At 51.5% G+C, this 14,079-nt stretch overlaps 1 protein-coding gene across 1 annotated transcript in view; it reads right to left on the bottom strand.

The window, feature by feature from the left end:
* ADAMTS2 (ADAM metallopeptidase with thrombospondin type 1 motif 2) overlaps positions 1 to 14,079 on the bottom strand; it is a 247,397-nt gene that overhangs the window by 46,842 nt on the left and 186,476 nt on the right. Inside the window, exon 6 of the mRNA XM_060144439.1 lies at positions 3,841 to 3,997. Within this exon, the coding sequence (XP_060000422.1) occupies positions 3,841 to 3,997 (157 nt within the window). The remainder of the gene's footprint in view (positions 1 to 3,840; positions 3,998 to 14,079) is intronic.

The following is a 14,079-nucleotide window of genomic DNA, read 5'->3' as shown; positions in this document are numbered from 1 at the left end:
GACAACATTCTCACCCACGGGGATGGGGAGGGTGATGGGAGTACATGATGACCCCACCCAAAATGGAGGAAATCCAGAGAACAGGGCCTAGCCACTTGCCCCTGGACAAGATACAGAAGTACATACAGACCTCTGTGTGCCAGAGGGGGCCTCTGTTTAGAAGCCTGGGCGTCCTAGTGGCCACCAAGTGAGAAGCCAGCCTGTCCTCTGATAAACGGAATATTTACAAATGGAATATTTCCTGCCATATTAATAAACAAAGGATGTCACAGTCACCAATGATTGCAGCCCTCCAACATGAACTGGTGAGGCCTGAGGAAACTCAGGGCTGAAAAGAATACCTGCCATCTAGCAGCCATCAGACTGCAGCCACTCCCTGCTGTGAGCACTGAGGAAACTCAGGATGTAAAAATACTGGCCCCAGAGAGCTAAGGTGCATATCAAAGGAATGACTTCAGTGAGCCCAGACTCTTGCATCTTCCCATACATAGAAAAGCGCTAAATTCCTTACCTTGAGATATCTGGTTCTCTTTATTTAACAACAATCTTTTGATGTTCCCAATTACCTGCTCTTTGTTGCAAAACTCCTCTATATCCTAGCTCCTCCCCTCGCCTCCTTGGAGCAGTTTCTCAGTTTTCTGAAACGCTGTCCTCCCGGGCTGCAGTCCTCATTTTGCCCCCAATAAAACTTAACTCGCAACTCTCACGTTGTGAATATATTCTTTTTTAAGTCAACACCCCCGACTCAGTCTCACTCTTCTGAGACCCCCCACAGGGAGGTCCCAGGCAACGTGCTCCCAGAGAAAAGCACAGAAGGGAAGGAAGGGTGACGGGGGAGTGCTGGTTTTAGACTTGTCTGTAAAAGCATCTTATCGTCTCTTTCCCTTCTAATAAACAGGAAAATCTATGTCGTAAAGCATTTTTTGCTCTGTAGATTTTGAGATGCTTGTTCTCCAATCAGCGCCAGAGCAAACCTTTGTGGTCTTCTCTTTGTCCTTTGCATGCACTTGAATGCACATGTCCTTTGTCCTTTGCTTGCACATGAATATGTGCCTCAGTATGAGTATTTCTCATTCACCTACATTAGTGTTACATGAACTTTTAGGATCTGAAGACTTGAAAATGTATCTGTATTGTTTGCTTTATATCGTTCCCTCTTATTTTATTCTGCTGTTATTTTCTTTCTGGAAATCTTTTTAGATAGATACTGTATTTCCTGGATTGAGCCTCTACATCAACTTTTCTCTCATATTTTAATCTTTTTGGATCCGTTGACTTTTTTTTTTTTTTTTTTTTTTTTGCAGTACGTGGGCCTCTCACTGTTGTGGCGTCTCCCGTTGCGGAGCACAGGTTCCTGACACGCAGGCTCAGAGGCCATGGCTCATGGGCGCAGCCGCTCCGTGGCATGTGGGATCTTCCCAGACCGGGGCACGAACCCGTGTCCGCTGCATCGGCAGGTGGACTCTCAACCACTGCACCACCAGGGAAGCCCGATCCGTAGACTTTTTATTTCAGCTTTTGAATTTTCTATTTTACCCACTGAGAAATGGAATATTGCCTGCCACAAAGGATGTCACAGTAATCAGCGAATTGCAGCCACCACCGGTGAGCTGGTGAACCCTGAGGCAAAGAATACCTGCCTTCTAGCAGCTATCAGACTTCAGCCAATCCCCACAGTGAGCCCTGAGGAAACTCTGGATATGAAAACACAGGATACTGGCTCCAGATAGCTGAGGTGCATATCAAAGGAATGACTTCAGTGAGCCCAGACTCTTGCATTTTCCCATACACAGAAAAGCAGTAAATGCCTTAACTTGAGGTTTCTAGTATTCTTTAATTAACAGTAATCTTTTGTTCTTATTACCTGCCCTTTGTTGCAAAACTCCTGTGTATCCTAGCTACCCCCTCGCCTCCTCGAAGCAGTTCTCTCAGGGTTACTTGAGATGCTGCCTCCCAGGCTTGAAGTCCTAAAAATTTCTGTGACTCAGCCTTTAGGTTGGGCATTTAATTTTTTAGTCGACACCATCAAATCTTTAATTTAATGAAAACCCTTTGTTCTCTAATTCTTCCTTGCAACCTGTTCTGGGTTTACAGATGTAGTTCCTCATTCTGGGGATATTACTTTATAAACTGCTTTTCCCTTCTTTAAATTATCTGTTTCCTCCGGTGTCAGTTCTATAATTTTATTTTGCATCTTGGTCCATCCTTTTCATCCTATCGTTTCTTTCATGTCTGGTAATCCTTGGCTATCCTTTCACATTTTTAAATGAAGAATGAGGTCACTTAATACAAAGGTTGTATTGGCTTCTCTCCTATGGAACAATTCTGCTCCCTATTAGAGCTCTCACTTGGACCAAGGGCAGACAGGGTGCTCTGTCTGTCAGCTGGCCACACTGGTGTAGGGCTTGAAGGGGAGCTAGCAGCCCCCTCCCAGTGGGGAGGCACCCACACCAACTAGGGCCGTATTCTGTGCTTGGTGGGATCTGGGGTCACACTCTCTGTTCCCACCTGCTTCCCACTGTGGTGCTGATCTGCACGGCAAAGGGGGCAACAGTAGTGCCTCAGAGGTGTTCTGTTAACATGAACTAATCCTAGCTCTGATCAGGGGTCACTTAAGAAGTCTTTCTATTTACGTGAATATGACAAGTGGTTGGCAGAGAGAAGCTGCAGGTTAAGAGAGCAGAGCGGTGCATATGAAATAAGTCATGGAAGAAAGTGCTGGAAGGAATCAGCACCTATATCAGATAAATATGCTTATTTTTATAAAAAGGATCACTGAGGCTTCCCTGATGGCACAGTGGTTCAGAGTCCGCCTGCCGATGCAGGGGACACGGGTTCGTGCCCCGGTCCGGGAGGATCCCACATGCCGCGGACCGGCTGGGCCCATGAGCCATGGCTGCTGAGCCTGCGCGTCCGGAGCCTGTGCTCCGCAACGGGAGAGGCCACAACAGTGAGAGTCCCGTGTACCGGAAAAAAAAAAAAAAAAAAAAGGATCACTGGAATGATCAACTAGAAACTAATAAAAACGACTATCTGTAGAGGATGGGGGTGAAGTGAAACAGGGTCCACTCCCCTGAATATACATTTTTATATAGGTCGTTAAAGCTCTTTCTTTTGAAGTATAATATACGCCATAAGAATGCACAAATCATAAGGACACAACTAGTGAATTATCACAAAGTGATCACACCTGTGTAGCCACCTCCCTGATCAAGAAATAAAACTGTTCCCACACTGCAGAAGCCTCTTCTTTCTTCCAACAGCGACTCCCTCCCTCCTGACCACTCCTGACTGTTAACACCACAGATTAGTTTTGCTTACTTCCAAACTTGAAATAAATGGAATCATAAGTATATATTCTTCTCTGACTGGCTTATTTCACTCAACATTCACTGCAAGAGATCCGTCACAGTGTGGTGTGCAGCCTTGCTATGTGTGAAAATCTTCAACGATGATTGTAGACCTTCAATTTTTTCTTTTCGATCTGTTTTATATAGTTTGAATTTTTAAGTAAAGTTTCTTAACTGTTAAAGATTGAAAATTTATTCAAATTTGTTTTGTGAACGCTGGAGGAAGCAAAAAACTCTGAAACCCAGCCTCAGATCCTGTCTGGGCTGAGGCTGCCAGCCCCAGACTCTGCCCATTTCACTACCTTTGGTCCTCTCTGTCCCTCCCAGAGATGCAGTTTCCTGGGGGAAAGGTCAGAGTTCCTGGTGGTTTGCAAGAGCTAGGAGGTCACTAGCACTTACCCTTCCCCCTCGACACAGGCCCCCTTGCCCAGACACCCTTCCCAGCCCGGGCCAAAGTTGCCAGGGGGCCCTCGCAGGGCCAGGGGCTCACCTTGCATGCCTGAAGGCCCGAAGTCCTGCCGTGTGAGGAATATGGCATGATCATGGTACTCATCGTGGCCGGAGTCTGGCTTCTGCTGGAGGTAGGCCCAGCGGCAAACGTTCTCCAGACTCTGAGAGGGGTTCCCAATCTCAATGAGGCTCAGGGACTGCAGGGGCAGGAGAGACAAACAGAGGGGTTGGCGTCTGGTGGTCCTGATGGGAGCTGAGCAGCCCCCATCTACCGGGGACCTGGGCCAGGTGGCGCTAAGCCCAGTCCGTTCTCAAGACCCCCTCCCACTTGGCTCCATTCTCCTGAGTGGATGGAAAGGCTCCCCGGCCTTTCCACATACCTGCACGAGTTTCCACACAAAGTCACTGCACAATTTCAGGTGAGACGTGGGAGCCAAGCTCTGAGGCCGTCTAAAGCCTCAAAGAGTCCATTCAGCCCACCCCACCTCCAGGGCCCCTGCATCCTATTCAGCCCCTGCTCTGTGCAGGCCCTGGCCAGGAGGCAAATGCAATGAACCTCGGTCACCCTGAAGAGCTTACATTCTGGCAGGCCCCAGGACAGGGGAGACAGAACTCCCAGTATGACTATAAGCCCAGAGACCTGTGCTTTCCCCTTGATAGAAGCTGTTTGCAGAAAACGACACAAGGGAGGGAAAAACCTTGCAGCAGATACAGCAAAGGAGCCACATAAGGAACGGGAGCACAGGGATAATTCCCTCAGGATCCACGGACAGGAAGCCACTGGGAGCAACCACATTCCATTTTGTGTCATGACACATACCTACTAGCCAAGGCTGGCTGCTAAACTGGCAGCACTGCAGCCTGATCTGCACCATGGCATTGGCATTCACTCTCTCATTCAGTCTTCACAACCACCCGAAGAGGCAAGAAACTGAGGCTCAGAGAGGTCAAGTAACTTGCCCCAGGTCACACAGCTAGGAAGCCTGAAACCAAAGTTTATATTCAATCCACTGCCCTAAACTTCCTCCACAAATAAAACATACACTGTATCATCTCAAAATCAAGTCTCCTATAAGCTGCACTCACCCCTTTTCTCTCCACAATCCTCACAGCAGACACTCCAGTTTCTGCTCTCACCACATACTCCCACCATCAAAGTGGTTCCCTCTAGGCAGAGAGTACTGGGCACGTTCTTTTCCACTTTAAGGATACATCTGTCCATAAAGTAGAACTATGCATTCTTTGGTAGACACGTAAGCAGATGTTTTGTCTCTTCTCTTGCATAAATATATCCATCAAGCAGAGCCACATATTTCTCTTTTTGTGTATAAGTAGCAGAGAATAAGATATAGGGTATTGTTAGTAAGCCAGCATGTTGCAGAAGAAGGAAGAACGATTCAAGGCCAGGGAGGACTAGTCATTGCCAGGCATCTCGTGAGTTACCCAAGTCAATGGCTTAAAAGATGGCAGACCAGTTCCCAAGTCCTAAGCACAGAGCCAATTGCTCCTGAGAGATGAGATTACTTGTTTTAATAAGATATAGTTGAGGGGCTTCCCTGGTGGCACAGTGGTTAAGAATCCGCCTGCCAATGCAGGGGACACAGGTTTGAGCCCTAGTCTGGGAAGATTCCACATGCCACAGAGCAACTAAGCCTGTGCACCACAACTACTGAGCCTGCACTCTAGAGCCTGAGAGCCACAACTACTGAGCCTGCGTGCCACAACTACTGAAGCCCACGCACCTACAGCCCATGCCCCACAACAAGAGAAGCCACCGCAATGAGAAGCCCGTGTGCCTCAACGAAGAGTAGCCCCTGCTCACTGCAACTAGAGAAAGCCCGCGCACAGCAACAAAGACCCAACGCAGCCAAAAATAAATAAAAGAAAAGAAATAAATTTTTTTAAAAAAGAAAAAAAAAAGATGTAGTTGAGTCCTAATGAAGTCAGTCATAGACTGGAGCGAGAGGTCTGGTGGCCAGGACCTGTTAGACATTGGCACAGAGGTGGACAGCTCAGAGGATGCTGGAAAAGGGGAAGGGAGGTACACTCCTGCCCCCCTTGTGATTCGGAGAAGCATGTGACGAGCTCTGGCCAATTAGCTGTGAGTAAAAGTGACGTGTGTCTCTTCCCGGTCCAAGCACTTAATTGCCCACATGAGCGCCTCCAGAGATCTCTCCTTGTTGGCATGTGAACCAGCATGTTGAGATGGTAGCTGCTCTGTCACCTAAGCCTTGAGTGACAATGAGACCAGAGTCCTCTGCCAATTCACAATGAACATACAAGTGTGAGGGGGAAATCAATCTTTGTTGTTGTAAACTGCGGGGACATGGAGCTTGTTTGTTCCTGCAGCACAGCACGGCCCACCCCGCCTGACACAGAAAGGGCAAAGGAAGGGGACGTGGCATCTATATCTCATCCAAGCAGGTCAGCTCAAGACCCTGCCAGGTGATCACTGTCTCCAGAAAACCTTGAGAGGCCACAGCTCTGGAGGAGGAAGTGAGTGAAAGACTCTCCTTTCTAGGGAAGGACCTTTGGGTGGAATGAGAAGGAAGGGACCCTCATGGGTGGATCTGATTTGGTGCTTGAGTATGGACCCCACTGGGCTTCAGATTGCCAGCCCAAGTCCCGATCAGAGGGTGATCACAAAGGCCACTGATGACCACTTGGTCAAGGATGGCCGCAGAGCCCCCACTGGAGTGGGACTCCCCCGGCTCCACAAAGCCCAAAACCAGTTCAGAGCCTTGTTAGTCCATCTCCAACAAAAGGGCCTTGTTTCCCTCAGGGCCATGTCTCTCAGCCCAAATATCAGGGGATTGTTCCCCTGGTAGACTGCAGCTACTTTTGCCTGGGCTCTTCTGACAACAGCAGCCCAGTCCCCCTTTGGTAAAATATCCTCTCTGTTAATCTGGGTCTGACCCTAGGCTCAGGGGTGGGAGGGCTCAGGCCCAGCCAACCCCACCCTGCACCTTCCCAGCAAAGGATGGTTGGGGCCAAGGAGTTGGAAAGGTGTGAGACTGCGAGCCTGGAGCTGCCACTAGGGGAGGAGACCCCAGGGGAGGAAGAAGCCAGCATAGATAGAGCAGGGCCTGGGGTGGAGAGAGGTCAATTCCTGGTATCTTCACACAACCACCTGGCTCCCCCAGGCCTGAGGACAGCCCACCCCAGGCCTGTTTGTTACCTATTGCCACAAAATGAGTTACTTCCAAACTTTATGGTCTGAAAAACCTCAAACACTTATCTCATGGTTTCTGGGTTAGGAATCCAAAGGCAATCTAGCGGGGTCTTCTGGCTCAAGGTCTCCCATGAGAGTGCTGGCAGCTGAGACTGGGGCTGCAATCTCATCCGAAGGCTCCCCTGGGGAAGACCCACTCCCACATTCACTCACGTGCTTACTGGCAGGATCCAGTTCCTCACGGGCACATGGACCTCACCACAAAGCAGTCACACGGGACAGCTTGCTCCCCCCAGCACGAGTGACCCAAGAGATAGCATTGATAGGGCACATCCAAGACAGAAGTCTCAGTCCATTTAGATGCAAATCTCAGTCCCGCCCAAACCCACAGGGAGGGGACCACACAGGGGAGTGAATACCAAGATGTGGGCTCACCAGGGGCCATTCCAGAAGCTGTCTGCAGCAGATATGTGTCTCATATATTGTGTGTCAGGAAATTCCTCCCATGAAAGTCAATTTGAGTTGTGTTGTTGTCACTTGCAGCTGAAAGAGCATGAGCAGGGGACTTCCTCCTTGGAGAATCGTGGGAAGCTCAGTCAAGGGCACTGGCTGGCAAAGGAAAGCCAGTGGCTGTTCTCCAGGGTCCAGCTGGTATGTCCAACACCAGTGGGAGAGAAGCTCTGGTCACATCTTTGACAAGGAGTCAAGAGCCCAGTCAGAAAGACACACTGTGTCAGGGCCAGAGAGCAGAAATAAGGCCATGGAGTTGGGGACAGAGGCAAAGGCTGAAACAGGGTGAGAACAAACAAGCTGGGGGCTCAGAGAGAGGCCTGACTGCTCAGCGGGTGGGCTCGTGGGACGTGCTGGGTGGGCGTTGCAAACCCAAATGCCCACAGGCCAAGGCCGGTGATGTAAGTCAGTGAGGCAGGTTGGTTCTAAGGAAAAACGAGTCTGTCTTTCATTTGCCAGTTCAGAAGGGGTAAGGTTACAGAAGAGTATTTCCCTGTTATGGTAAAGAAGTTGGGGGGATAAGGAGTGGCGAGGACTGTGGCCAACCAAGGAGCCTACGCCCAGCTGAAGGGGCAACAACACTCAGCGCCAGCCCCATCGGCATGGCATGCAATGGACAGAGCCCAGGGCTGCCAGATCTGACTACTCAGGCCAATGTTCACATTTTACAAAGAATCGTACCTCCTGGAAAACACTGACTCAAGATAAAGTAAGTTCTGTGGACAAAAGAAAACACATCTCTCAGGTCACCAGGTTGAGAACCCTGGAGAAAAGTCCTTAGCAGGTTGGACCCGACACTGGCACACTGGCGAGCGCCTCTTGCCTCCCGGACACCAGGCTCCTGGGTTCAGCCCAGGTTCCCAGCCCCTCTCAGCAGCCACCGTGATCTCACTGCTGCGGCAGGATAGGATAATTTATTGAAATATTGATTTGCGTTTTGTTCTTGCCTCGTCTTCCTTCCTCCACTCCAAGAAACAGCCTGCCACTTCCGTTCTCCAGCCCCATGGGGGTTTGCATTGCAGGGTCCAGAGCAGAAGTTGTCTGGGACCCCCTCCTGGCTTTTGGGTTCTGAGGAGACTCCCCAAGAGAAGGGGCAGAGAGAAGGGCTTGGAGGGGCTACACCAGGACGAGGTGGCCCTGGGGAGGCAGGTCACAGAAAACAACGGCCATGCGCTGGGCCCTGGGACCTGCAGCCTAGACAGGACCCTGAGACATGGAGGAGGAGGGTGATGTCAGTGTTCCGGCATCCAAGGTGCAGAGCTGCTATACTTCTTATTTCTCTGCTCATGTCCCAACTTTCTCAAGGACCTGACCCATCTCAGATGGCCACCAAGGAGATAAGGGCTGGGATCCTCATAGGGTCTGGAGAGTTCAGGAGGGTGCAGTGTGCCTTGTGCTCTGTGGCAGGTGCCAGATGCATGTGCATTTTAGAAAGAGCTCTCTGAGTCAGTGAGGAGGGAGGGGGGAGGGGAGGGGGACATCTGCTGAGATGGATGGGGGTGTTGTCTGGTGTAATGTCTCAGCAGTCAGGACCACGGGGTGGCAGGAGATGAGCAAGAGAGGTGTCGCCTGGTAAGAGAGGGAGGATGGTTTCTGGCAGTGGGGCTTGCAGAGGAGGCATGGGGAGAGGACCACACACTCGCAGGGAAAGGTGGGGTCTGCAGCATGCCGGAACACAGGCCAGGCATCATCCTTTTGGGCCCAGCTTGTTTCCTCGATAAAAGTTCAGCAGTTTTCCTTTGGGGAGCTCTCCTGCTTCTCGGGGTGCAGCTCCTGGGGGAACAGTCCAGAGGCAGCCTGAGACTCAAGTTAGGTCAGTAGAACTGAGGTTCAAAAGAACGAAAGAACGGCTGAAGCAGGCTTGCCTAGTGGCAGCCTCCAAACAACCACCCACGAGCTTCTAGGCAGAAGCCAGCACCCCAGGCTCAGCCTTTCCTCTACCTACTTCTCCAACTTCCTGAGAGCTGCCAGCCTTCCCATAGGTTCCGCCTGCCTTGAAGGGCTCCTCACAGACAGAGATGTCCAGGCAGAGGGCCCAGGAGGGAGGCCTGGGCACCCACGAGGGTCACTTGGGCTCTAGTGAGATCTCCCCATACTCCTCTGCCACCCGGCCCACATCCACAGCCCTCAGACGCCTCCACCCCATGCCTTTGCTATGTAACACACAGCATGTGAGCTGTAGTCCTCATCTGAGCGAGGAAAGGAGACGTGTCTATTTCTCCTTCAGAAGTGATGGAGAGAGGCTGAGAGAGTTGCTGTTGCAGTTAAGATTCTCACACCCAGCTCACTGGAGTCATCTGCATCCTCCTGGCCCCAAAGTCGTCTATCTGCTCCTTTTTGCATTGGCTTCTCTGCCTGTTCCCACCTGTGCTGGGCTGAGGACTGCACAGAGGGCCATGGTGTTCCAGGGGGCAGCACCCCAGGCCCAGTAAGGGAGTGGCCCCAGAACCAGCCGGGATCTCACAGACCAGCCTCCCTCCTCCCGAGGGAGCCAAGGGTGCCAGCTGTCCATAGTGCATGGAACTGTTTTTACAGTACACAGGGCATTTATGCACCCTGGGGCTGGGTGGTAGCAGTGGGCTCTGCGTTCACACGTATCATCTAATTTAAAATGTATAATTGCCTTAAGATATAGATGCTGTTATTGACCTATTCTCCGGATGAGAAACCGTGTCTCAGACAACTGAAGTAACTCACCCCAAGTCCTACCGCTAGAAAGAGGTGGAGGTGGGCCTGGAAGCCACGCCACCTCTGAAGGTGTTCTGTCTGCAGGGCCATCTTCCCTAGGCAGGCGGGACAAGAAAGGAAGGGCGAGAGCCAAGGTGGCCACCAGGTGGCGCTGCTGCCGCAGGAACAGCAGCGCGGGGCCTCAGCCGGTGGGACGCCTGGATCCCAGGGCTCTGCTCTGAGACGCCAGGGCACGGGTTCAAGGGGGACCACGGAAGCCCCTGACAGCCTCTGTGGTCCCACATTAAACAAATCAGTTAAGATCTGAGCAGAAAGTTCTGTTCTTATCACCGCTCTCTGACATTTCCATTGTTTGCTCCAGAATGAGCTGAATTACATTTATGCTCTTACCTCCTTCAGTCAAGGAGACAGGAGAAAAGTTAGACCAGCAGCCTGGAGGCTCTGCAGGCTTGGGGGCATATCAGGGAGCGCCTCAGACCACAAACCCTGCCCACCAGGGCACCTGCAAGTGACAGTTGGGGCTCACCTGGGCAGCTCAGGGCCCTGGGGTTGGAGGCCTGCTCATCTGTCATCTGCCCTGTGTTCTTGGACAAGTTACCTCACTGTCCTGGGCTTCCCATCTGCAAAGTGGGCACAACCGCAGCACCGAGCTGGGAGCTCAGGCGCTTCTGTCCATGGTGATCAGCACCCACAATGTTCTTTGTCTCTGCCCCTTGGCTCATGTCCCACGGATCCAGCTGAAGCCCACCGAAGCCTTCTCAACTGCCATGACCCCAGAGGGTCTCCTGCCCAATCCGCCCTCCCAAAGATGCACAAAACAGGACAGCGTGCGCAGAGTGGAGTCCAGATCGGCTGGGTTCAAGAAAGCAGAGGTCCAAGAGGGAAGAGATATGGGAACGTATGTATATGTATAACTGATTCACTTTGTTATAAAGCAGAAACTAACACACCATTGTAAAGCAATTATACCCCAATAAAGATGTTAAAAAAATAATAATAAAATAAAAATAAATTAAAAAAAAAAAAAAGAAAGCAGAGGTCAATTCTCAACCTTGGCACTGCTGGCCCTTGGGGCCAGGTGATTCTCTGCGGTGGGAACTGTCCTGTGCACTGAAGGACGCTGAGCAGCATCCCAGCCTCTACCTGCTACATGCCACGAGCATCCCCAGGGTGGGGGGCAGCAAAATGCCCTCTGTGGGGAGCATAGCCAAAGAGCCCGGAGCTCATGTTCCCCAGCCTGTGGAATAACAGCCCAGCAAAGCTGCTCACCGCTGTGTGACCTCGGTAGGCCACTCACCTGTCCTGGCGGGTGGGGGTGATGAGGTGACTGCCCCAGAGAGCTGCTGTGAGGGTGAAGTGTGTGACATCACATAAGGGGCTGCAGACAGGGTCTGAGCCAAAGAGGGCACTGCAGGCTGTGACTTGCATGAATACCCTTGTTCCTGTTGTCCTTGCTAGTGTGCACTCCCCTTACAGGGGACACTAAGGCTCAGTGAGAGTAAACAGCTCACTGAAGGTCCCACAAGGATCAACAGGGCCAGAATTAACACCAAGCCCCAGGCTGGGTGCAGCACAGGCTCCCCCGAGGCTGGGGGTCTTCTCCGGGCAGCTCCAGCGGACAAGGCGGTGCCTGGAGCTCAAACCTCATGACAGGCAACCCCAATACCAGTGAGGGCTGGAGGGCATGATCCTTATTTCTCTGCTCAGGACTCCCATATCATCAAGGAACATTCCAGACATCCTCCCAGAGGCTGGGAAGCTATTCCCAGAGAAAGCCAGCTCGGGATTCTTCACATGAACCTTCCCAGCTCAAGCCTATGGGGCACATCTGGCCCTAATGCTTCCTGTTCTTCTCTGGACCATGGAGAGTCTGGCTCAGGAGGTGGGCCGCAATGACTGGGGGTGTGGGTGGGGGCTGGACACCATGTTTGGCCCCCATCTGATTGGGGGTTGGGACCCAGACTCTGGGGAAACCAGGGGCTGTCCCTGGGGTGTTCTGAATCCCCTACACTGCCCCTCACACAGTCAGGGAAGCGGAGGTCCAGAGCAGGTAGGCAATGGCCCAGGACATGCAGTAAGCAGATGGTGGCACTGGGTCCTTGAACACTGAGCCCTGCCCCAGCATTCTCTTCTCTTGCCTTCCCCTAAGAGACTCACAGTCAGAATTTCCCAGACCCTTCCCCTCCAACGCTGAAAAATTTCTAAGAGCATTCCATATTTTGTCTTGACCTGACAAGATACCTTATGTTCTTTGATTGTCCCCAAGTCTCTGATTTCCATTTGCTTTGATTTTAATCATCTTAGGAAATATTTAAAATGAGAACAGTTCAGTAGCTTTGGTGCCTTCTCAAAAAAAAAAAAATCAATTGAAAAGCCAGTTGCTATGCAACCCTCAAGTGTTGCCGGTGTTCTGCTCCCTGGCTGATGGCATATTGTATAAAATAAGATAATCTCTTTTCTTCTGCTGTGTGTTTTTTTTTTTTTTAAGAAATGGAGAAAAATGTTGTTTTAGGCAAAACTTGAGATAACTCAGAGGCTTCTCATAAGCTGGAAGACAAACAACATGTCACTTGCACAAGTGCTACTGATTTTATCCCCACTGGAGCCTTGGCGAGGCCTGGGGACAGGCACAGGGGGAGTGCAGGGTACGGAAGCTGCTCTCTTTCCATCACAGCTTGGAATAAATAACAGCATCTGAATACCGGGCCACTTTCTGCCCCAAGTCTGGGTCTCGGCCTCACAGCCCCTAGAGCGCTTCTGGCCGGGCCTTGGGGGACACAGCTCAGGCCCCTCTCCTGGCAGGGCTCCTGGCTCCAGTCACCTCGGCCTTGCTATGCTTAAAGTCTTCCAGGGACAGGGCCTCACTCACTGACAGGAAATGTGTGGCTCCTTGAGGAGCAGCTCATCAGAATCCATCCTCTCCGTGAGCCAAACTCTACTCCCCAATCCCATCTAGAAGCCCCTCCTGGCTTTTCCTTGAACAAGCAGAGCTCATTCCATTTACGTGAATCCCAGCCAGGCAGTCTCCTGCTGGGTCACCCCATCCAGGGCACCCCATGGCGCTCACCACTCCGAAACAATCTTGTTTACTGGTGAGTTCATGGGGAGCTGTTGCTCCAGTCCTGGGAGCAGGCAGGCAGGTCCCAGGATCCACCTGCTCAGGAGGCATGCTTCCCACTTCCCTGAGGTCCCTCGGACACCTAAAAACAGGGCCTCATCCCCAGCACTGTGCCAAGTGGAGTCTGTGACCAGTGGACACAAACTTATCGCCCACAACGAGATAAGCACAAGCACAGAAATGGGAAACTTTTATAGCAGTTTGATGGAGTGATTTTATGTCTGTGGAATTTAATAATAAAAAGTCGGGGCCGGTATTTTTTTTTTTTTTTTTTTTTGTGGTACGCGGGCCTCTCACTGTTGTGGCCTCTCCCGTTGCGGAGCACAGGCTCCGGACGCGTAGGCTCAGCGGCCATGGCTCACGGGACTAGCCGCTCCGCGGCATGTGGGATCTTCCCAGACCGGGGCACGAACCCGTGTCCCCTGCATCGGCAGGCGGACTCTCAACCACTGCGCCACCAGGGAAGCCAAGGGGCCGGTATTTTTGTATAATCTTGGTTTTTGTCACATTTCCCTTTTCTAGAAAATTCCTTTTAGATGTACTTACAGAAATATTGGTCCGTGATGCGACCTTTGGCTCTGAGACGTTCTGTGTGTCTGGCTTGGCACCCTTGGCCCTGACAGCTACTCTCCACGGACTGTCATGTTCAGACTTATGGTCTGATTGCTCCAGGTCGGTGGAACGACCCCTCCTTTCCCACGGGGGTTGCTCCTGAGCCCACAGCCAAACACACCGCACTGTCCCTAGGCTCCTATGCTCTGTGCAAGGCACAGAATGCTCCGTTCCAGAGA

This window comes from Lagenorhynchus albirostris, chromosome 3, assembly GCF_949774975.1.
Source record: "Lagenorhynchus albirostris chromosome 3, mLagAlb1.1, whole genome shotgun sequence".
Lineage (NCBI taxonomy): Eukaryota > Metazoa > Chordata > Mammalia > Artiodactyla > Delphinidae > Lagenorhynchus > Lagenorhynchus albirostris.
This window is presented reverse-complemented; position numbering and strand designations above follow the sequence as displayed.